At 40.3% G+C, this 25,816-nt stretch overlaps 1 protein-coding gene across 2 annotated transcripts in view; it reads right to left on the minus strand.

Moving 5' to 3' along the window:
- The window catches only part of TM9SF3 (transmembrane 9 superfamily member 3), a 74,125-nt gene extending 52,277 nt beyond the window's left edge, over positions 1 to 21,848 (minus strand). The window contains exons 1-3 of one of the 2 annotated variants that reach the window (XM_072626447.1): positions 21,475 to 21,848; positions 5,899 to 6,094; positions 208 to 330 (exon numbers count right to left, since the gene is read on the minus strand). In XM_072626447.1, coding sequence (XP_072482548.1) covers positions 208 to 330; positions 5,899 to 6,094; positions 21,475 to 21,573 — 418 coding nt within the window. In that variant the 5' untranslated portion in view covers positions 21,574 to 21,848. The remainder of the gene's footprint in view (positions 1 to 207; positions 331 to 5,898; positions 6,095 to 21,474) is intronic. The other variant, XM_072626438.1, reaches the window with a different exon arrangement.
- Between the last annotated feature and the right edge of the window lie 3,968 nt (positions 21,849 to 25,816).

The following is a 25,816-nucleotide window of genomic DNA, read 5'->3' on the forward strand; positions in this document are numbered from 1 at the left end:
GTAAGAATGATGCTTATTCAAAATTAGTAATAGGGGACTATGACAACATGGTAAAATGAATTATTTTTAAATAGAATGTAAATATGTACAGAGTAAATAAAACATTCCTTTAATCACTGTAAAGGCAGTAACCAATTCGGTGCAAAGTAATTAAATAATGCTGATTATGAAAATGCCAAAATGCACTTTAAATTACACATTACTTACCCCATATTGGTAAATCATCGATGTACATCTGGTACCAGTAGTGATTCTTGATAGCATATACAAAAGCATCTCTCTTTGCTTTGTCTAAGTCAATTTCACAGTAGTTGGTCTGCACATCATCTGCTTAAGTTAAAATAGTCTAATTAGACCACAACTTATTTGTGAGGTATACAATGAAAAACACACATGCAAAAAAGTCACTTTCCCTAAGCTTGTCATTTTCTAATTTAAAAAACTTTTCTGTAGTTTTCTGTAAGCTAGGAAGGGAGTGACATTAAAAAAGACTAGAATGATCAATATAATGCCTACTAACTCAAATACAGATCAATAGATCAGTTTATTCCTAGAAAGATTAATCTGGAGTTATTTAATGATTCTCAGAGAACAATATATTTTAAAATTATTCTTTTCAATTTTATGCATAAAAATGATTTTTATTAAAGTAATTTTTCTTTCAGTCACTAAATTATTTAACTGTGGCTGGTAAATTCTTTCTCAAACTACTAACAAAGATGAAAGCACCATGTATTTTAAAGAAACGTTCCTTAAGAAGCATATATTTTAATAAATATCACAAATACAGAGAAGCATGGAAAAGACTTATGTGAATGCATATAAAGTAAAGTAGGTAGAAACAGGGAGCCAATATTGTTGCTGCTCATCCATTTCTGCTGTGCCCAACTCTTTGTGACCTCACGTGGGGTTTTCTTGGCAAAGATATTGGAGTAGTTTGTTATTTTATTCTCCAGCTTATTTTACAAATGAGGAAACGGAGGCAAAGAGAGTTAAGTGACTTGCCAAAGAGTTAAGTGTTCAAGGCCAGATTTGGCCTCAGGGAAACGAGTCTTCCTGACTTCAGGCCTGGCACTTCATCCACTATGCCACCTACCTACCCTGGGAAACAACATATATAACTACAATATAATCAGAAAGAATAACAAAACAATCAAAACTGAATACTGTGAAATTGTAATGACCAAGCCAGGCATACGAGAAGATACCTTCCCCCATACTTTTTGCAGAGGAGGGAAATCAAGGATGTGGAAGACCAAATATAACATTAGATTTTTCTGATATTTTGGTTTTGCTAAATTTTTATAAGGGATATCTCTCAAGAAAGGGGTAAGGGAAGAATATAATGGAAAATGTAAGTGATGTAAAAACAAAAGACATCAATAGACATTTTTTTTAAAAAAGGGTGGGAAAGTGTGAGGGAATAATTAAGAAGTGCTTATGAAGATAAGTCTGCAGTAACATAAACTACTTCAAATAATGGAGTCAGGGGACCAAATGATATGACAGTGAGCAAATTTTTCTAGGCCCTTCTCCTCCACTGGTCTCTTCCCAACTTAAAAACCCATCAGCATCACAATTCCCATCTTCTAAGGTGCAAAAGGAAGAGAGGTCAATACAACATGAACTTCCATTCTGTCTTATAATATTCTCTTTGATTATGAATTAACCTTTGTAATCTTATGTAGCATGTCTCTTGACTTCATGATATGCCCTCTTATACAGATATTTATGAAGAGCTCTTCACAAAATAGAAAACTGACAGACAAACCCAAACATAAAAATAAAAAATCAATGATAAGAGCCATGACTAAATACCCCTAGGAAATGGAATCATTCCCCAAAAACTGCTGGGACCCAATAGATAAATGGTCAAAGGATACAAACAGTTCTCAAAAAAGGACAGCAAACCATTCAAAACCATATGAAAGAATGGTCCAAATCATTAATAATAAAATAAATGATTACACCAACTCTGACGGTTTACCTCATACACTGCAAGTTGGCAAAAAGGACAAAAGTGAAGAATATTCAACCCCCTTGCAGGGGTTGGGGAAAGACAGGCACACTACTGTACTGTTGGTAGAGTTATGAATCAGTTACAATCATCATGAAAAGAAATTTGGAATCACATAAATAAAGTGACTAAAATGTCCATACTCTTTGACCCAGAGATTCCACTACTTATACTCCATATACTTAGGGGCTTACACTCCAAGGATGCCACTTTAAGAAGTTCCTCACATACACCAAATTATTTATAGCAGCACTTTTTTTGATACCAAAGAATTGGAAACAAAATAGATGCACATCAATTAGAGAATGACAAAAGAAATACAATATTATATATTTATATATAAAATATTGAATAGAATATTACTGTGCTGTAAGAAATTAAGAATTTGATGAACACAGAAAAACATGAAAAGATCTACATGAACTGATGAAAAGTTAAGCAGAACTCAAGAAAAAACAACATAAGCAATGACTGATAAGTCATTTTTCAGTTGGATCCAACTGTTCGTGACCCCATTTGAGGTTTTCTTGGCAAAGATATTGGAGTGGTTTGCCATGTCCTTCTCCAGCTCGTTTTACAGATGAGAAAACTGAGGCAAACAAGGTTAAGTGATTTGCCCAGGGTCCCAAAGATAGTAAGTGTCTAAGAACAGATTTGACCTCAGGAAGATCAGTCTTTCAGATTTCAGGCCTGGCATTCTATCCACTGTGCCACTTAGCTGGCCCTTACACAATGACTTAAAACAATGTAAAAAGAAAAAAAAAACAATCAAAAGTAAATGGTGCAGAATTACATGGCTCAAAAAAAAAAATATGAGGAGATACCCCCTTCCTACTCCTCTGCAGAGGTAGGAAAGCCATGAGTATGGAACACTGCATGTATTTTCAAAATTTTTCAACGAATTAAATAGTTATGCTGATTTTCTTCTTCCTATCCTTAATAAAAATATCATTTGTTACATATGGGATGGCTATCTGAAAAGGGGAGGAGGGTCACTGAGGAAAATCATAGTGATATAAAATAGCCAAAGATATCAATAAAAACTTATTTTTCAAAAAAATTAGTAGGAAATTTGTAAAGTTGCAAGGCAAAAATTTAGTTCAGAGGCCAACCTCACACCATACATGTACTACAAAAACTTTAATTTCCTTAAGGATTTGATGTTTTTTAATTAACACACAAACTAAAAGAAAAAAGGGAATGATCTATTCACCTCAACTGTGGAGAAAAAGAAAATTTTTCATCAGTCAAAAAGTTTTAAGAAATTTTTAATGGATTTGATTTTATAGATAATTTAAAAAACTAACAAAAAGTAATATCTCTAAAATAAAAAAGAAACAGGTTAAAGAAGATATCTGTGGTAGATGTATCACATAAAGACATAACATTCGCAATCTATATGGAACTGATAACATATCTATCAGAATAATATGCACAACCTCCTAAAGGAGAAATGGGTCTTGAAATCTGTAATCCTGATACTATGAAATAAACTACTTTTAAATAAATAATAAATAAATAAATGTTAATAAATCACACAAAAAGTTGTCCAAAAATAGTTCTCGAAAAATAACAAACTATTGGCAAACCACATGAAAGACTGGTCCAAATCACTAATAATAAGAGAAATGCTCATCAAAATATCTCTGAAGTTTTTTACCCACCAAATTGGCAAAGATCACAAATGATTCAATCAGTCAATGCTGGAAGAGCTGCAAAGACAGGCATACTAACACACTGCTGGTGAAACTGTAAACTGGTCCAATCATTCTGGCAAGAAATCTGGAATTATGACTCCCAAAAAAGTAATCTAATTCAATTTCCTCATTTTACAGAGGTTTAGAAAGGCCCAGAGAAGTAAGCGACTTGCCCACAGTCACCCAGATACTTAAGTGGCAGAACTGACATTTCAGTGCAGGTTCTCTGACTCCAAATCCAATGCTCTTTCTCTTGCACTCTTTGATAAGGCAGCACAACAACAATGGATAAAAGAGAGTGCTGAATGTGAACTCAACAACACATGCTTTCACCTGTAACCCACATGAACTAGGTGACCATGGGCAAGTCGCTTCCTCTCCTAGGCTTCAGGAAACTAAGACCATGAGTTAGAGGCAGCTTATGATCTGCATCAGTGGAAGGAGTCCCTATGGTGATGAAATCACAAGTCCTTGTCATACTGATGATGTGATTTGAACAATAGGAAAATCCTAAGGAATTTGCTGAAAAATGACCAAGGATAGGTACAATGGATGACATATCTTAGGGAACACAATTCTCATTCTCATTCTGTCTGTCTGTCTGTGTGTGTCTCTCTCTCACATTTCTCCAAGGTCAGAAAGGCAATAAATAGTAATAGGAGAATGTGAACTCAAGGACTCTTGACAATCCAATGCTTCCTCCCCGCTAAAATCATACTGCCAATACTTCCTTTAACTATACGATCACAACTATTCTAGGGCACTAGGGATAAAAAGACAAAAATGAAATAGTCCATGCTCTCAAAAAACCTAAATTCAACCAACTATACAGATATAATTCAGAAACAATTAAAAGCTTCTAGGGAGATTAAAAAAAAATCAGACTTCGTATTCAGCACACAAATGAGGAGCTAAAAATGACAAAAGTGTCATCATGTCATAACTGTTCTTTCCTCCAGTTCATAAGTAAATATTCCATTCAAAGTACAAATCTACTTGTAGTTCACTTCTCAACACTTTTCAGTCTGGCTTCTGACCTCATCACTCAACTCAAATAGCTCTCTCCAACATAACCAATGATTTCTTAATCACTAAATCCTCAACTTTACTGACTTCTCTGCATCTAACACTGCTTCACCCTCCTCCCTGAGTTTTTCTGACACTATTCTTTCCAGGTCTTCTTCCCCTTGTCTGATAATTCATTATTATCATCTGCTAAATAAATCATCATCTACATCCCACCTCTTAACTGTGGGTGATCCCAAAGCACTTGTCCTGGGCCCTTTCTTGGTAATCTCATCAACTCTTATATATTTAAATATCATCCACCCCAAAGCAGACAAGAACATAGCCAACCACTACAAAGAGCAAAGGACCTTCCCTTCCCCTGCCCTAGCCTGAAGAAAGGCATCAGGACAGAGGAGCACCACCAGTAGCCAATCTTTCCCTTTTCCCAACAAAATGCCCACTATCCACTTCCCACCAGTATTGGACACCACAGCCAATTCCCATCTCTACCAGAGGTACCCCAGAGTCCAACTCTATGTCAGCACTTGGACCCAAATTTGCCCTGCTATTGTTCCCTAGAGTCCTCATGGCCCCACAATCTTGCCTGCTACTCTGTGGCCAGACCCTAAAAGTCACTGAGTCATTCTGTTTGCCAAGAAAACGCACCCTCCTTTATACTATATCTCATCCAATGAGAATGTGACCAATCTGGACACTGGCATAATCTCGCTGTCCTATTTGTATGTCCAGTGCTCAGCACAGAGCAAGAACTTATCACATGCTTCCCCTCTCATTCCATCACCTCACAAAATGACAGTCCACTACAAACAAAACAAGTCAAATGCTTCCACCATATGACAGTCCTTCAAATACCTGAAAACAGTGATTATGTGCCCCTTAAGTATTGTCTTCTCCAAGTTAATCATACCCAGTCCTCTATTAACTCAAAAAATATTTCCAGGTTGCTAGAAAAAGAATATAACTTAAACTCTATGAAAACAAAGATTTTTCTAAATTTCCTATATAGATTAAGAGTCTAGCCACAAAATTTTTTCTAAATTTTCAAAGGAAATCTTTATTAAATCATGTTAAGAATTTTCTAAATAAATATTTAACTTATAGATTAAAACATTTCTTAGTGCCTAATTTATAATTTACAAATTCTGAAATATTTACCTTTGAATTTTATATCTAGGCCACTAAACTCCAACTCAACGCCTTGAAGTGCTTCTCCCAGTGTTTCATGATAATGGCTGATGCTTTTTTTCGATCCCACACAGAAAGGAAGTGAGAAGTATTTATATGTTTCTTGGCGATTGTGGTATGGTCCTACAGTATTCATCCATAAAACAACTTCTTCTTTATCTTGGTACTAAAAAGAAAACACATTAGAATATAAAATTATGAACTTAAGTTCAAGTACAGCATTTTTCTAGATAGAAACATCTAAGCTAAAATAAAGTACCAAACACATTTCAATCTTACAAAACTCTCTCTTCCCTACAGTTATGGTGCAAATCATCTTAAAGATTTGTTAAAACTAGTAATATCAGCCCAAAGGATCTATTATTCAATTCAAGAAACATTTATTAAGAACCCACTTGTGCCAGGCTGTGCCAGGCACTGTGTCAGGTGCTGGGGATATGAACAAGAAAAAGAAAGACAGTCCTACTCTCAAAGAGTTTACAACCTAATGTTGTTGGCTGTTCAGTCATTCAGTTGTGCCTCCTCTTAGTGATCCCATGGCTAGTATCACACTAATACTATTCACAGGGTTTTCTTGGCAAACATACTAGAGTGGTTTGCTATTTCCTTCTCCAGTGGATTAAGGCAAACAGGTGAAGTGACTTGCCCAAAGTCACATAGCTACTAAGTGTCTGAGGTTGGATTTGAAATCAGGTCTTCCTGACTCCAAGGCCAGTGATCAAGCCACCTAGCTGTTAGGAAGAGAAAGACAAAACATAAAAGGAATCTGGAGGAATGAGGAGGGGACAAGGGATGGGGATGTGGGGGTGAGAGGGAGTATCATGTTGCAAGGAGAGCTAAAGATGGAAATCAACAAACTGTCCTCTATAAATGAAAGCTTTGGAAGAGGTTTACTGTTCTACCCTCCAGTCCTCCAATGAGAGGGAAAGGAGGCTAAGACAGGTGGGAAGGAGTTAAGTTAGCTGCATGGTGATGAGATCTGGAGTGATTAGATTGTCCTGGGAAGAGCATCTTGTTCAGCAGAGCTACAGATGGAAAGCTGTTATATCTTCATGGAATTTTCCACATACTAACATAGTATGTATACACACACATGCCCATTCTCATATGCATGTGTATATACTTTCCCTCCTACTAAAATGAATAAAACTTAATAGTACAGTTCTAAATCATACCTGTATTCCCAAGAGTATTCCAAGTACACATAACAGACATTTAATAAACACCATAAAAACTGAACTGGGGAAAAGGGAATATACAATGTTACAGCAATAATATTTATACTACTATAAATAGCAAACCAAGAGCCTATTTTATTATCCATATTTTCACAGGACAGGGAAAAGAGAAACAAGATTGACAGTCCAAGAACCTAATTTTAGCTATTAAATATCGTTTACTAAAAAACATGATATTAACAAGTAAAAAAAATTATGGAATTTCCTCTTTAGTCTTCTACATGCCTTCCAGTAGAGCATCTAGTTAGAGTTAATCTTTCCCAGAACTGTCTTTGCTTGATATCAGCCTTAAAAGATTTAGTCCCAGATTCAACACTTATTGTAAGGTGAAAGGCAAATCATATAAACTCTAAAAGGCTGAGTTTCCTCACTGTGTCTGCAGTATTTAATTCACACGATTATTGTGTTGTAAACAAGGCTTTATATAAGTTGTCATTATTCTTATTAGTCATATATTTCCCTCAGCATCTCATTATAAGATCTATCATCCATTAATTTATCTAATTCTGAGTACTAATTCTAGGAGAAATCAATTAATCCCTCTGAATCTTAGTTTCTTCATCTACAAAATGAGAGATATGGACTAAGACTGAGATTCCTTCTGGTTTTGAATTTCTCTAATTTCTTAGCTACCTGATTAATTCAAAAATTAACATAATTTGAGAATATAAAAATAAAGATGAGTAACAAGTTAGACCAACTTAAATAGCACAAGAAAGTTCAAAAAAGGCAGCCATTAAAACTACAAGCCTCTCTCCTACACAGAGAGTTTGTGGACTTCAATATTGGTACAAGCACCACAGAAATAAAGTCAAAAAGTACCTTATTCAAACTGTGCCTATTATTACTCTGTCCACTTGTCCATTATTTCTGGTTCAAGCTATTTTTTTCCTATCCTAGTTCTCGTACCTTTCCAGGCATTCTTTCATTATTAGTTTTATTTTGCTAGATGCTATACCTAATCCCAAACCTACTCTCTACTTCTGAATACTTCCCAGAGATCTATACTTGGCTCTTTACATTCACTGATATGCTATATAGTATCTTTACATACATAGTTATTACCTCTGTACCTTTAATACCAATTTTCTAATCAACTTCTATTCCCTGTAGAATACCTTCTGCCTAAAGCACAATCACAGCATACCAAAAAGAAAATTTAGTACCACCTTCCACTCTAGTATACTAGTTACTTTAATAGTTTCTGTTATAGAAGCCAAAAAAGAGGGAGTTCGGGGGGACAATTTACAGAACTAAATCCTTAAAATCACAAAGAGAAAGAACAATAATGTAGGAGGTTGTTAAGTACAAAAATAATAGTTCTTGATGGCAAAAAACAAAAATATACTTGTTAAAGTAAATAGGATATTTTCTCAATAAATTGATCGATTTTACAGTGTGGTTTAGTACAGAGTCAAAGTCCAAGCCAGGAAGAACTGGCTGTGTTCAACAGCCTCCTTGCTGTGTGACCAAGGACAAGTCATTTGACCTTTTAGATTAAGACTCTAAGGTGCAGGGAAGGGGCTGAATTGCATTGAAAGAAAAAATTTCCTGAAAGAACTCCATATATCCTTGAAATCATAGGTCTAGTCTCTACCCCCTATTAGAAGGTATGGCTCTCTAGGAGGGGAAGGTGAGAAGGATTCAAAAAGAAAGACAGGTTATAGAAAAATAAAAGATGACAATAAAAATGTAGTTTAAAAATAAAGTAAATTGAATTGCAAATGCACTAAATTCAGACAATTCACAAAGCACAGTGAAATGAAGGCACAAGCCATTAAAAGTGACCTCCATCAGGATATCAGCCTCTAGTTTCAGACTAGCCCTGAATCTAGCTGTATGACTGTGGATCTCAATTTCTTTATTCATAAGCTGATTTAGACCAGATGATCTCTAAGGGTCTCCTTCAACCCTAATATTCTCTAATTTTACGAATGGAATAAATTTTGGCATATAAGTCATAAACAAAAATGCAGTTTAAGAACAGTGGAGTCAAAGGATCTAGATATAAACTCAGGCTGTGAACTACTTAAATTCTGTGACCTTAAGAAAGTTATCATTTTTCTGGTGGCCAAAAACTGGAAGGAAATCAAGGGGACGCCCATCAATTGGGGAATGGCTAAACAAATTGTGGTATATGAATGTAATGGAATACTATTGTGCTATGAGAAACGATGAACAGGAAGACTTCAGAGAAGCCTGGAAAGCCTTATATGAACTGATGCTGAGTAAAAGGAGCAGAACCAGGAGAATTTTGTACATAGCAACAACCACGGTGTACAAGGAATGTTTCTGGTAGACTCAGCACTTCATCAAAATGCATGGACTTAAAAAATTTCCAATGGACTCTTGAGGCAAAACACCTTCCACATCCAGAGAAAGAACTATGGAATTGGATCACAGATAGAAACAGACCATTTTCTTTTGTATTATGTTTTGTTTTATGGTTTCTCCCATTCATTTTAATTCTTCTATGCACCATGCATTTAATAGGAATGTACGTGTAGAACCTATATAATATTGCATGCCGTCTCGGGGAGGGAGTAAGAAGGGAGGAGGGAACCAGGGAGAAGGAGGGGAAAAAAAATCTAAGATGTATGATAGTGATTGTCAAACACTGAAAACAAATAAAATAATTTTAAAAATTAAAAAAAAAAAGAAAATCATCATTTCTCTGGGCCTCAGTTAACTTATCAATGAGGTAGATGATTTCTAAGGTCCCTTCTAGCTCTGAATACTATCCCCCACAAAACCCTCCCACTCCTAAAAGTATTGCCTGAAGTATTTTCCATCTAAACACAGAATTGGTTCTGTATTAGTATCAAATACACAGTAACATCTGCAGATATATCTTAGAGGAAATAATCATATGCTTGCATACTTATTGACACTACACTGTTAACACACTGGCTTCTCTTCTGACTTGATCAATGTATAAGACAATGCTCAATTCCACTTCCTTCTGTACTATCTCCCTGAGAGAGCTGTTCCACAATTATCAACAAGCTGATGATAACTCTTTAATCTCCATCTCCAATCGTAGTATGTCATCTAAGTCTTCAGGCCTTTATATCCCAATTTATTACTCGGCATTTCAATTCAATCTGTCACAAAAAAACCTTACCATTTACCTATCTTCCCTCCCTATTATCCTATTTTTTTCCTGCCACAACAATTCTTCCATTCCCCCAGGCTTGTAGTCATCTTCAACTAAACTCTTTTTTTCATTCTATATATGGTTCATATTTGCACAGACCTTTAAGTTTACAAAAAAAGAGTAATGTCCTCACCACAATCTGCGATAATCCAAAGTACCAGTACAAGTATATTACAGATAAGGAAACTAATGCTCAGAAACACCAACTCACTAAAGTACAGTACCAGGATTTGAACCCAAGTTTCCTGACTCCAAACACAGGAGTCTGTCTATATTACAGGAATCTATATTACACTCAATGAGTAAATTCTGCTGATTCTTTTTTTTAATCTACAATAAGATCACAAATTTAAAGTAACAAGGAAACCTGGAGACTACAAGTTCAATCCCCTCATTCTAGAGATGACAAACAGAAGGCCAGGTAAGTTCTAACTTCCCTAAGGCTGCACTAACTCTCTATTCTATCCCTACCACTCTAATCTGACACTTACATATTTAATATAACTGGAAGCGTGTCAACAACAAATATTTAGGTCAAATTATGTTGTATGAGGCCTTTTAAGTCACTAGGAATACAAAACATAGTCCTTCAGTTTATAATCCAGTGGAGGAAAGAGTTCAGAAGACTTCAGAGCTAGAAAGTACCTTAGAGATTATCATTTTTTTTAAATTTAATTAATTTATTTAACTTTTAACATTCATTTTCACAAAACTTTGGGTTCCAAATTTTCTCCCCATTTGTCCCCTCCCCCCACCCCAAAACAATGAGCATTCTAATTGCCCCTATCACCAATCTGCCCTCTCTTCTATCATCCCTCCCTTCCCTTGTCCCCATCTTCTCTTTTGTCCTGTAGGGCCAGATAACTTTCTATACCCCTTTACCTGTATTTCTTATTTCCTAGTAGCAAGAATAGTACTCAACAGTTGTTCCTAAAACTTTGAGTTCCAACTTCTCTTCATCCCTCCTTCCCCACCCATTCCCTTTGGGAAGGCAGGCAATTCAATATAGGCCATATTTGTGTAGTTTTGCAAATGACTTCCATGATAGTCATGTTGTGTAAGACTAACTATATTTCCCTCCATCCTATCCTGCCCCCCATTGCTTCTATTCTCTCTTTTGATCCTGTCCCTCCCCAAGTGTTGACTTCAAATTGCTCCCTCCTCCCATTGCCCTCCCTTCCATCCTCCCTCCACCCTGATTATCCCCTTATCCCCCACTTTCCTGTATTGTAAGATAGGTTTTCATACCAAAATGAGTGTGCATTTTATTCCTTCCTTTAGTGGAATGTGATGAGAGTAAACTTCATGTTTTTCTCTCACCTCCCTTCTTTTTCCCTCCACTAAAAAGTCTTTTGCTTGCCTCTTTTATGGGAGATAATTTGCTCCATTCCATTTCTCCCCCAATATATTTCTCTCTCACCCCTTAATTTCATTTTTTTAAGATATGATCCCATCCTATTCCATTCACTCTGTGCTCTCTGTCTCTGTGTGTGTGTGCGTGTGTGTGTAATCCACCCACTACCCAGATACTGAAAAGTTTCAAGAGTTACAAATATTGTCTTTCCATGTAGGAATGTACACAGTTCAACTTTAGTAAGTCCCTTATGGCTTCCCTTTGCTGTTTACCTTTTCATGCTTCTCTTCATTCTTGTGTTTGAAAGTCAAATTTTCTTTTCAGCTCTGGTCTTTTCATCAAGAATGCTTGAAAGTTCCCAATTTCATTGAAAGACCATTTTTTTCCCCTGAAGTATTATACTCAGTTTTGCTGTGTAGGTGATTCTTGGTTTTAGTCCTAGGTTCCTTTGAATTCTGGAATATCATATTCCACACCCTTCAATCCCTTAATGTAGAAGCTGCTAGATCTTGTGTTATCCTGATTGTATTTCCACAACACTTGAATTGTTTCTTTCTAGCTGCTTGCAATATTTTCTCCTTGGCCTGGGAACTCTGGAATTTAGCCACAATGTTCCTAGGAGTTTCTCTTTTCGGATCTCTTTCAGGCGGTGATCTGTGGATTCCTTGAATACTTATTTTGCCCTCTGGTTCTAGAATCTCAGGGCAGTTTCCCTTGATAATTTCATGAAAGATGATGTCTAGGCTCTTTTTTTGATCATGGCTTTCAGGCAGGCCCATAATTTTTAAATTGTCTCTCCTGGATCTATTTTCCAGGTCAGTTGTTTTTCCAATGAGATATTTCACATTATCTTCCATTTTTTCATTCTTTTGGTTTTGTTTTGTGATTTCTTGGTTTCTCATAAAGTCATTAGCCTCCATCTGTTCCATTCTAATTTTGAAAGAACTATTTTCTTCAGTGAGCTTTTGAATCTCCTTTTCCATTTGGCTGATTCTGCTTTTGAAAGCATTCTTCTCCTCATTGGCTTTTTGAACCTCTTTTGCCAATTGAGTTAGCCTATTTTTCAAGGTGTTATTTTCTTCAGCATTTTTTTGGGTGTCCTTTAGCAAGGTGTTGACCTGCTTTTCATGCTTTTCTTTCATCTCTCTCATTTCTCTTCCCAGTTTTCCTGCACCTCTCTTACTTGATTTTCAAAATCCTTTTTGAGCTCTTCCATGGCCTGAGCCCATGGTATATTTATTTTGGATGTGTGGGAGACAGAAGCCTTGACTTCTGTGTCTTTCCCTGATGGTAAGCATTGTTCTTCCTCATCAGAAAGGAACGGAGGAAATATCTGTTCACCAAGAAAGTAACCTTCTATGGTCGTATTTTTTTTCCCTTTTCTGGGCATTTTCCCAGCCAGTGACTTGACTTCTAAGCTTTCTTTCCACACCCACCACTCCTCCAGATCTGCTCAGCCGGGGGCCTGGGGTCTGAGATTCAAATGCTGTTTCCCAGCCTCAGGGCTTTGGGTGGGGGCAGGGCTGCTATTCAGTGTCAGATTAAGTTCAGGTGCTCAGGTTGGGTCAGGGCCGCCTCAGGGAGCTCAGTTCCCTCAGGGGGTTTATGTGAAGACCTTCAACAATGGATCCGAGCTCCAGCCTTCTCTGGGAGCCTCTGACCGCTGCAGCCCCCCCCACTGCTGCCTCCTGAGGGGGCCTGAGTTATGGGGACACTCCACTCCCCTCTTGACCAGCCAAACAGACCCTTTCACCGACCCTTGTCACCTGTGGGTGGAAGGACCTGCACGGCTGCTGAAGATTCTGTCCCTGAAGCCTGCTGGGATCTGCTCCTCTCGGTGCCGCGCAGCCAACGCAGGGCTGGGCTCTGCTCCGGGTCCGGGGCTTAGCGTCAGGTTTTCAGGGCTCTCTGGAACAGCAAACTCCTCCACTCCATTGTTCTGTGGCTTCGGCTGCTCCAGAATTTGTTGGGAGTTCTTCTTTACAGATATTTTATGGGCTGTGGGTCTTTCTACTCCGCCTCCTCCTCCGATTATCATCATTTTACAGAGGAAGAAACCAGACAAATGAAGTGACTTTCTCAAAGTTACACAACTAGTCAGTGGCAAAGCAGGGTCTCCTGACTGCAAATCTAGTTCACACTCTACACTATATGCTCCTTATTAAAAAACAAAAAATTTAAGGAGTGATCCAAACAAAAAATGTTACCAAATTTAGTTAAGTATAAGATGGATAGATACATTTATGACGAAGTCAATCCTAATGATTATATGCATATACACACGTGGTCTGTACACACTGATGCCATTTACTATAAGGGGGAAGTATCAAAGCTGCAAGAGGCTTGGTCTTCTGTACCTTTTATGAGTTCACTTTCCTCACTCCACAAAGTAACTAATGACAAAAGTAAAATTATAGATCTTTTAACTGATTCATAAGACCCAAGGAAAAAAATCCTCAGGTTCTTGAGACATGGGCCCTGTCATTTATCTTCCCATCCCCCTCACCATCTATTAGTGTCTTGCATATAGTCCCCATTTAGGGACTGAATAAAAATAAATACTTGTTAAATTTTATTTCATATTTTGTCTTTGAAACTTGTAGATTTTTATAAACATGAAAACTGACTTTTCAACGAAATCCAGGTACATGATTAAAGAGAGAATACTATTTTTAAAATTTTATGGAGACAAAATTCCCACACAGAAACTCAAATTAACCCAAATCCAATTTAGCTGCATTAGAGTTTTAGGAAAACAAGCAAATCATAAAAATTTGGGCTATTTACAAATATATACAGATATGCAACTTCAAGGATATGTCTTAGCATCAGCACCAAGACACACCTCCCACAATGTATACAAGATTACTAAGAATTCATGTTCAGATTATGAATCAGTCAGTGAAGGAATCTGAAAGAAACATTTTTACAGTAAGGCAAGAAAATAGACTAAATAATTTTAGGAAGATTTTCAACAAGGGTTAAAAAAATCAATTAAGCAGAGAACTTCATTCTCTGAAAATGTCAGTTATTTAAGGAAATAGAAAAACTTTTAAAACAACAAGCAACATCAAAACTTTTTATAATACTAAGAAATTTTAATTTCTAACATAAGTTATGTCAAATATTATCCATATAAACTAAAGCTTTCTGCTTTTCTGAGGGTCCTCAATAATTTTTAATAGTGTAAAGGAGTCCCGAGACCTCTTTCAAGTTCAAGTCCCACCTGTGACATACTAGCTTGTATTCCTGGGCAACTCACTTGAACTCTTTGTGCTCCAAACAACTGTCTGAAGAGTCTAAGATGAAAAATAGCTGCTGTTACTTCATTATTAGTAGAGGGAGTTTCCACACTGAGAGTACTACACACCAATGAAATCACTGATCTGAATCTAGTAATTAATCATAATAACTAACATTTATACAGCACTTTAAAGTTTAAAAAGCGCTTTAAATGTTAACTAATTCGATCCTTTTTAATCAAATTTTCTATTTTTTTCATAGCTCATAATTACAGATTTTCAAGGAAACAAGATTTAATGGAAAGAACACCAAGGGGATTTAACAACCTGCAGTGATTTAAAGACAAATTCCTCTTGATATTAACTAGTTGATTTATCTGATCATCATATAACCCTTTGGCCCTCAACATCCTCATCTGTGAATTAAGATAATAGCATCTATCTCTGATCTTTAGAAACTTACTTTAGCTGACAAAAGACATGCATACATTAAACTAAGCAATCCAAGGCTTGAATAAGTGTTACTAGTAATTCTGTTCTTTTGTTTGTTGGTTTTTAATGCTGAGATCTTTCTGGATAAGCAATCTGATGATAATTGTTTGTAAAAGACATAGAATGGTGGGGAAAAGACTGGTAGTTCAACCATCAAGGTCTTAGTCCTGACTGACCCACTGCTGGATCTTTCAGTTTCTTTATCAGTAAAACAAAGGGATAAACTAAATAATTACTAAAATTCTTGCCAAATCTAGCATTCTGTGATTCTCACTTTATATGTGTGTATATAGAAATTTAAATATATAGACAAAGACACACACACACCTCCAAACCTACATACATAAATAATTGATGCTCTTCAGAAGAGTGGTTCCAAATAATAATTTTAAAATTAAAATCAAGTTTCACATTAAGAAAATCAAGTATCAAAAACTCCTAAAACTAGACAATATAAATTTCCTACACAAAAGAAATCTTTATAAAAAGTTGCACCAGCTTTCCCTTATATAAAAGTTCTAATAGTTTATTTAAAATGTGACAATGTCCAAAAATTTTACATAAGTCTAAAGGGTTCTTAATCTTTTTAATGTCATGGAGACCCCTTTGGTAGTGGTCTGATGAAACCTATACATATACACCCCTTGTCAGAAAGCTTTTGAAAATATAAAAATAAAATATTTAGTATTACAAAGAAACTAATTATAATGAAATACAATGATAAAAATATTTAAAACAAGTTCACAAACCCCTCAGGTTAAGAACCCCAAGTTCTAATCTCTTATCTCTCATCTAGACCATGATGATGAGGAAAAGGAGATGAGGAAAAGGAGAAGGATGATACTAGCATGAATATAGCACTTTAAAGTTTGCAAAGCATTTTGCAAATATTGTCTAATCTTATCCCCACAATAACCCTGGGAGGAAAGTACTATTATGCCCTTTTTTACAGCTAAAGAAACTGAGACAGACAGCAGTTAAATGACTTACCCAGAGTCTCCTCATTCTCACCTGGCTGCACTAGCTTGGGACTTACTTCTGACTGACTTCCATGCCCCAGGAACCTCAGTATTGGGATAACCTCATCTTCCTGTACTCCACCTGATCACTACCCTCTCTTTGCCTTTCTGACTGGAAGATGGGATTATAACTCCAGACCTCCACTGAAGGAAAGACCTCAACTCCCACAGCAAATTTCTCACCCAGCTGCACTACCATAGAGACTTCTCTGACTCCTCCACTTGGCTTGGCTCCGCTCCCCAAACCTCTCTTGCCTTTTCAGTTTCTTTCTGTGCTTTGTCTTCTCATTTGAATTGTAACCTGCTTGAAGAAGGGACTGCTTTTCTTTTTGTGTCTGGATCCCGAGTGCTTAGCACAGCACCTAGCACACAGTAGGCACTTAATAAATATTTATTGGCTGACAGAGCTAGCAAGCATCTGAGCCCAAATTTGAATTCAAGTCTTCCTGACTCCAAGTGCAGAACCTCTACCTACCCACTTTGCCATTCGGCAGATATAAAACATAGATAAAATAAAGTACAGATAAATGACTTCATAGTTCCTAGGCCCGTAAATTATTAGAGTGAGAAGGATCAACACTATCATCTTTTGGATTAAGAAAAAGGTTTTGTAAAGTGAAATGACTTAAGCTCCACTCCACCAGTGGCCTACTTTCACAGCATCCCAAGTTTTTTCAAAACAATCTGGGAATTCTCCACTGAAGTTGTGAAGCCACTCTAGCCACATTTTCATCGAAAGTAGTTCTTAACATTTTTTTTGCATCATGCACCCCATTTGATAGTCTGCTGAAGCCTATGTCTTCTCAGAATGTTTTTTTAAGTGCATAAAATACGTAGTATTACAAAGGAAACCAATTATATTTAAATACAGTTATTAAAGAAAAATTTAATAAGTGCATGGACAGAATTCCTGACCTAAAGACATCTGAAAAGATTCGTATACTTGAGAATTTAAGAAATGTCCTCCATCCAGCCCATCTAAAACTTTTAGTCTAAGTGACTTTTAAGACAGTATAACATTTGCATTCTATGGCACTAATACCAAATATATAACCAACTTGTGCAATTCTACTCAACAAATTCACGGCTGATAATCAAAATCGGTTATTTTAAACATCTGGAACTCTTTTTATCATCTCAAAGAATAATACAAATTTAAGGTTTCCCTTAATTTTACTTTTATCTTAAATTTTCTTACTAGAAAATTCTTCACATCAAAGTTGGTGACCTATTAACTTGACCTATTAAAAACTACCACCCAATTGTAAATTCAATTCATAAGTAATTCATAAGCTCTACTGGGCCCATAAAACCTGTCTCTTAACTTTCACTCTTCCTCACCACATCCTCTCCAATCCACTCTTTTTCTTCCAAGGCTTCAAAAATTCACAGGTCTTTCCTATAATGGAAAATTCCATTATAGGAAAAACTTCTAACTGATGTATCTCAATGCCCTCTCTATCTCATTTGTTCATTGTTATATTCCTGAAGTAAATATCTATTTTCAATTACTCTATAACGGTAAGAGACTTGGCAAAAGTAAAGTTTCAGGGGACATTTCTTTACATTTTAAAGCAAATACTTTATAGTTACTTAATACTTTGTAATAAGAGGTAAGTGAATTGACATGCACATGGTTCCAGTTTTACTCAGCAACTCAATAAAATATCACTTTCTTTGAGTTAAAGCAATCATTAAAATCTGTTATCTAAGATTTTCTTATATCTAAAATATGATTCTCAAATACTGTAAATTTCTGAAAAGAACATTTTTGAAATTAAAACTACATTTTAATGGGGTTCTTTTTGTTTAACTGTTTGTGATTATTTTTCCTAAGATCTTTAAACTTCTTCAACACATTTCTTCACTAAATATAAAAGTCAAAATGTTTCTTGTGTAAAGAAATGTAAATCAGAAACTGTAAATAAGAACCTTTCTCATAAACATGCATATGTGCTTGATACCACTGATTCAATGCTATAAAAATACTGAACATTGACAGTGATTTTCCTTACTCCAAGAAAATATCTAAGAACAATTTGTTCAGACCTCTCTTTTGCAATTATCTCATCCTAATTTGTAAGAAGTAGCATGTTGTGCTAGATAAAGCACCGGCCTTTTAGTCAACAGCTGAGTTTGACTTCCACCACTAGCCAAATACTGGGCAAATGAGAACCTTTCTGGGTCTCCGAATGTTCATCTGTAAAACAAAGGAACTGGACTCCGCTAAAATCTCTTCAAGTTCCAAGATTATGTGTCTACAAGTTACCTAAATGTAAACTTCATGCCTCCCCATCAGATATAAGCATCTAGAGATCAGTGAGCTAATCTTAACTTTACATACTCAGTACTTAGGAAAATATTTTTACTAGCACAAAGTGCTTAATCAACAGTTTTAACTACTATAGTAGTGGCTTCTATACAATATTCGAAGAATAAAGAGTTAGCAATTATCCTTTCAACCAGTAGAGCATCCAACAAAAATTAAAAGCAAATTAATCAAAGACAGAAAGTTCTATGTAGTCACTGAAAGTAGCCCTCTTTTACAGTTATTTAGGAAAGAGAAATGAAAATTCTAACATGAAATTTGACATTTTTATATGAAAAGTAGAATCATACAGGCACACTGTGAATTGGTCCTGAAAACAATCTGGAAACATACTAAAAAAATCACTAAAGTGTATATTAGACCCATTAACACAACTAGAGATATACAGTTAATATACCCTACCTACACCCCTCCCCTCCACCAAGATCAAATGCAGAGGTAAAGGGTTATACATACCAACATTTTAGGTAGTAACAAAGAACTAGACCAGGAAGTAAGTACCCACTGACTGGGCCTAATGCTGAGGGAGAGAATGAATGAAAAGTGACTAAAAAGGAGGTTCTATGATCACAGTAGTCGCTAATCCCTAATTTATTCCAAATTTTATTGTTTCCACCTTCATGCTGTATCTCCTATAGCATCCCTTCTCTCCACTCTAGTAACTACCACCCCAGTTCAGGTCCTTATCACCTCTCCATCGGATTATTACAATAGTCTTCTAATTGGCCTCCCAGCTTACTCCAGTCTTTCCCCAAGGGAGTTCCAACTCATTCTCCATTCAACTATCAAAGTAATTTTCCTAAAGGGCAGTTCTGACTGTGTCACCCACTACTCATAAAATTTCAGTGACTTCCTAATGTTTCCAGGATCAAGTACAAAATCTCCTTTAGACACTTAAAGCTCTCCACCACCCGGCCCTTTCCTACCTGTCTCCTTACACTCTCCTCTCCTCTACACACACTAAGATCTAATCATACTGTCCTCCTGGTTACTCCTTCAGCACAATCCATCTCTTGACTCTGTACATTTGCACTGGCTGCACCCCTACGTCTTTAGTATCCAGATCCTCCTTCCAAATTTCCACCTCTTCTCTGTTCCCTGGCTTCCTTCAAGACTCAGCTCAAATCTTTTCCAGAGAAGGCCATTCCTAGTCCTTCATCCCTCCCGAGAACCTTCCTTCAGCGACTGTCCTGTACCTAAGAGTCTAACATTTATATTCCTGCTGACTGAATGGATGAATTATGACATAAGAATTTAAAAGATTGTTAAACCAATAAAAGTGACAAATATGAAGAACTTAGAAAGCATAAGAAAAAAGTGCACGATCTAGTGGAGAGCAAATAAGTAGAACAAGCATTTATACAAAGCCCACAACTATGTTAAAGAAACTAACATTTAAAAACTTCACAACTATGGTCAATAGTGACCAGCAGGGAAGCATGCCTCCCACCTTTCAGAGAATTAGTGGAATAAGGGTGCATGATGAAGCACACAGTTAGGTCCTGGCAGTGTGTTGTTTTTTGTTTTAACTACATTTACTATACAGAGACGTTCTATTGTGGTTGAGGGAAAGTCTCTAGGCAGTAAGAGATTAAAAAAATGGAGGGGGGAGATATAAAATTCATCTATTCCCCTCACCTTCACTTTAAAAATGAAGAAACTGAGGCCCAAAGTTCATCACACTCATTCGTATGACTTGCCAAGGTCATATACTCGGACTGAGAAGGAGGACCTGAAGCTGAGCCCAGATCCTCTAACTCCAAGTCCAGGTATCCGCTGAACAAAATAAACAGGCCTTTAAAATCTACAATACTGGAATATCAGTAGGCCTCTCACGTTAGTTCCGAAAGTTTAGTGAGTGTCCTGATGAGCTCATGTGGCATTTACCAAATATAAGCTGGCACACACTGGCATCCGTGAAGCCAGAAGCTGTCAAACCCAGGGGCCAGCCCGATGCCTGGAGAAACAGGTCCCACTAAAGGTATAAAGGGATTCGCAGGATCCTCCCGGTGTTTTTTCAGTTATCAGTAACTACGGAAGACAACTGAGATCAGAATTCCAATGCCACTGCCCACTAGAACTGCCAAGAACTCCCGTGTCTGGTCCGTCCCGGAGGCCCAGGTCCAGGCCTTGACCCCCGGGCACTGAAGCACGTACAGCTCGGGCCGCGAGGGAGCCCGGGCAAGTTACTAGGGCTCCCAGGGTCCACGGGCCCCACAAAGAGCCACGAAGTGGCTTGGCTTTCCAACCTGACGATTAACCAAGCGGTCCCCAGCCCGGTGGGGCCTGGCCGCCGAGCCCTAGGGGCACAGAACCCGGGCAGGGGCCCGAGGGGGGGCAGCAAAGTTGCAGGCGCGGCCTCGGCGCGGGCCTGCGTGGGGTTGGCCGCGTGCACACGTGGAATGCCCCCGTTACTGACCCTGCTCAGGAGAACCGTCCCACTCGGAGAGGCCCGACGTGGACCGAACCCCCATGGGGCCTGGAGGCCGCCACAAGTGGTCAGCACTTTCCGCCCTCCCCAGGATGGACGGGCGCTTTGATCCCATTGTGTCGTACTGCCCAGCAGCCACGGCCACGGAGCCAGCCCGGCCCGACCGAGGACCGCCCCGGGACTGGGCCCGGCCCTCCCCTCCCCTCCCCGAGCTCGCAGGTTCCGCCGCGCCGGGCCCGCCCGGGGCCTCCGGGAAGCGAGGCCGAGGCTGCGCGGCTTCTCACCGTGTGGTCGTGCTCGTCCGCCCGGCCCCGGGGCGGCAGCAGCAGCAGCAGCAGCGCCGCCGCCACCGCCGCGCGGGCGACCCCCCGCCGCGGCTCCATGGTGCGCACTCCCCCCGCCCGGCGCCGGCCGGCCCTCCGCCCGAGGCTCCTCCGCTGCCGCTGCCGCTGCCGCTGCCGCCGCCGCCGCCGCCGCCGATTCACATCCAAGGGGCGCGCGCGCGCGGACGCACAGGGCCGGGGCCCAGCCGCTGCCGCTGCCGCCTCGGCGCTGCCCGAACCGGACCCGCCGTCGCCGTCACCGCCCGCGGCCGAGCGCAGCCCCCGCCCCGCCGAGTCCGCTCCGCCGCCGCCGCCGCCGCTGCCGCTGCCTTCGCCTCAGCTTCTTCCTCTGACTCAGCCACGTCATCCGGCCACCCAGTCGCACACCGGAAGTGCCTCCCCTAACGTGGGGCAGCAACCGCCGCGGACCGCGGCCGAGCGAGCTAGCGAAAGCGAGAGCCTTGCTCTATCCTGGCCGCGGGGAGGAGGGCGCGCGCGAGCTGGGGGGAGCGGGGAGGAGAGAGCGAAAGACGGCGTGCGCGAACCGAGGGGAGGGGGGAGGAGAGGGAGAAAGAGGGCGTGCACGAGCGGAGGGGAGGGGGGAGAGGGGAGGAGGAGGAGAAAGGACGTGCACGAGCGGAGGGGAGGAGGAGGAGAAAGGGCGTGCACGAGCGGAGGGGAGGAGGAGGAGAAAGGGCGTGCACGAGCGGAGGGGAGGGGGAGCGCACGCGCCGAGGAGAGGGGAGGGGAGGGGAGGGGCGGGGAGCGCCGGTCCGCCGGCTCGCTCGTGGGCGGAGCCGGAGCCTGGAGAGGAGAAGGGGAGAAGGGAGGAAGGCCCCCGGAAGTGGTCGCGCTAGTCCCAGGCGGCGGAGCGCGCAGCGCCGCCTCTCCGAACCTCTTAGACACCACGTGCTGACGCGGAAAACTGCCTCGGAGACCTGGGTTCGAGTTCTGCCCCTGACCCAAGCGCAGCCAGGTTTCCCCCTCTCAGAAATGAGGATAATCACGAGCTCGGAGGCGACCGAGTCCAGCCTCGTGGGTTTTACCGATGGGGACGATGAGGCCCCAGCAGACCAGGCCCACTTAAGGGGCAGAGCCCGGATTGGAGCGCCCAGGTGCTTTAATAGCAGGGCCCTCGTCCTTTCCACGGGAGTTTTGCCAGCCCTTGAACCTGAGGCAGTCTTTGGGGGGGAGGGGGGGTCTTAGAGGCTCCCCCAGGCCGGACCCGGCGGGCGGGGGGAGGGGCCCGGGAGTCCGGGATGGAGGTAGTTTATACTTCCATACCTTGATCCGTACGTGTGTGGAGGCCCACGTCTGCACATCCACATCCACGTGTACACGCACGGAGGGCAGCCCCGGGACCAAAGAGGGAGGAGCGAAGCCCCGGGGGTCTAGGGGGGGAGCCTGGGAAGGGAGCGGAGGGTCCTCCTCGGCCCTCCGTGGCCCTCCGTCCGCCTTCCAGTGCCGCATGAGCACGTGTACGCTCACATCGCGGCTCCCTGCTGGGCCCCGCAGGACCAGGCTCCCCCAGACTCTGCGCTCCCTCACCCAGATGTAGCCGGTGACTGCAGGTTCAAAGTCAGCCCCTGGATCCATCCCTGCTCAGTGCCTGCCTCAGCTCCCTCGGCTGTGCGATGCGCGTAATGGCAGAGCCCAACCTGGCCGAGTCGTGGGGATCCCGGGAGATCTTGTGCAGGGCTCAGCCCAGTGCCAGCGCATGGCAGGCGTCCTATGTGCACATGCCCTCCTTCCACTCGCGGGACCTCTTTCCTCTCCGCGTTCCGTCCTGCTTTATCGATCCGCGTGGGTTTGAGTGTCCCTTTCAGCAGGTCTGTGTATCTAGCCAGTTTCTTTCCTGAGTTCTGGACCATCATCTGGTACCAAACTGACCAGAGTGGCCATTGGATATCTCCCCAAGACAGCTCTGTCTTTCCTCCCCACAATCCCACCCCTTTTCCAAACGTCCCTTTTTTCTGTCTCCCTTTCAGTCTTCCAGGTTTGCACCCTCAGGGTTGTTCTTTATTTCCTCCTCCTCCCTCGTCCCACGCATCCATTCATTTTCCAAGTCTTGGAATTTCTCCCTCCACCATATACCTCCCATGGGGGTCACTCAGCAGCAGGCAGACTCCCCCCACTCTTCAGCTCGAACCCTTATCGCCTGTCCCCTGGGTTACTCTAGTAACCTCCTCACTGGTCTCACTGCCTCTTCTCTCACAATCTCGTCCCTCTCCAGGCTGCAAAGTGATTTTCCTACAAGTGCAGGATGGATCCTGTCACTCCCTATGAGTTAAACTCCTGTGGCTTCTATTGACCCCAGGATAAAAGAAAATCTCCTGTGGTATTTAAAGCCCTTCACAATCTGGTCCTCACATCCCTTTCCACCTTTAGTATATTATTAGTATCATTTCCCTTCACAAATTATTAGAAATATTATTTTCCTTCACAAACTCTACCCATCAATCAAAACAGGCTTTCTTGCTCTTCACACACATGGCTCTTGTCTCCTGTCCCCAGACCTTTACCCAGGCTGTCCCTCCTAGGTGGAATGTATTCTCTCCTTACCTCTGCCTCTTAAGAATCCCTTGCTTCCTTCACAAGGTCGTAGTCTCACTGAGGGCTGAGATTTTCATTTGTTGCGTCTTTGTATTCCAACCACTTACCACAATCCCTGGGATATAGTAGGTGATGGCTTAATAAATGCTTGTATATTGATTGGTGACTTCAGCTCCCATAGGTTTAAATAGATGACTATTAGTATAGTCATTGTAATAATAGTATTATTATTATTAAATAGATGACTTTTAGATCTAAATATCCAGCCCTAATTGAGTCCTGTCCTACATTACCAACTTTTCTGTTGGACATTTCAAACTGAATGATCCACAGACATCTCAAATTGAAAATTCCAAGAGGCTGAGGGGAGTGGGGTAAGATAACAGCATGAAAGCAAGATGAAGTGGTGGGAGTATAGGGAGTGATGGGTTGATACAGGTTTGATGGGACCATGACTGGCATGGGTGCCACAGGAATGGAAGGATTGAAGTAATCCAAGGAGTTATGGACTGATTCATGTATGAAGAGGGGGCACAGCAACCCAGAGCTCAAATGGATAAAACAACAGAAGGGAAGATAGCTACCAAGACATCTGAATGACCACGAATGTCTCTGAATATTGTGAGACAAAGGACTTTGAACCAACACTCAAACCCCATGGACTCCCAAAAGAGCTTGGGACTGCATCAAAATATTCAAGCTAGAAATAAGAATCTTGGAAAAAGCTAAAAGAGAAGAAATGGAGAGTTCAAGATGTGTGTAACAAATAATTATCAGAGTAGAAAAACTTGAACATGGCGATTCTTTCCAAAGAAGGGGAAGAAAGAACAACCAGTTGGAAATGCTGATACACAGAAGTGAAAAAGCCACCTGTCACATGCCCCTTCCAGTGTCATTAAAGCACTTTATAACCTGGCCCATCCTGTCTCTTTGGCCTGATTATACATTCCTCTCATTCACACACTAAATGCTCTTGTCATACTGGTCTTCTTGATGTTCCAACTCAGCACTCTATCTCTGTATCTTTGCACTGAATATCACCCAAGCGTGAAATGCCCTCTTTCCCTACCTCTGCTTTTTGGAATCCCTAGTTTCCTTGAAATCTTAGCTTCTTCATGTGGCCTTTCCTGGCTTCCCGGCTGATAATGCCTTTGCCTTTCTCCAAGGCTACCATGTAGGTGTTTTGCATATGTTTAGATATATACATGATGTCTTCCCCCATAAGATCTCAAGGGGAAGAAGAACCGATTTGCTTTTGTTTTTTTATTTCCAGTGCCTAGAACAGTGTCTGTTGCATTGTAGATATGCAAGAAATGCTTGGGGTTTTTAAAATTTTATTTTGCTTTTTTGTTAACATTTGTAACGTTTTGAGTTCCAAGCAGAAGAAATGCTTATTAGTTGATTGGTTGATTGATTGCATTTACATGGAATGCCTTTAGTTATATGTTATCCTGTCCTTATCTTATACCCAGCTCAAATCTTTCTTTCTCCATGAAGCTTTCCTTGGTTGTTCTAACCTTCATTGATCCACCCTTTCCTCTAAATCTTTATAATCTCCACCACATAATTCAGTACCATCTTGTATTCATTATTGTGTAATGTGAGGCTTATTTCTTCAATTAGAGTCTTTGAAGGCAGAAACCACATTTTATACTGCCATAGCCCCCAAAGAACTATGAAGTAGGTGGTAGTAGTCATTTGATAAATGCTTACTGATTAATTGCAATGCTACTGAAATTAAACCCCTGAA

This window comes from Notamacropus eugenii, chromosome 1 (assembly GCF_028372415.1).
Source record: "Notamacropus eugenii isolate mMacEug1 chromosome 1, mMacEug1.pri_v2, whole genome shotgun sequence".
Classification (NCBI taxonomy): domain Eukaryota; kingdom Metazoa; phylum Chordata; class Mammalia; order Diprotodontia; family Macropodidae; genus Notamacropus; species Notamacropus eugenii.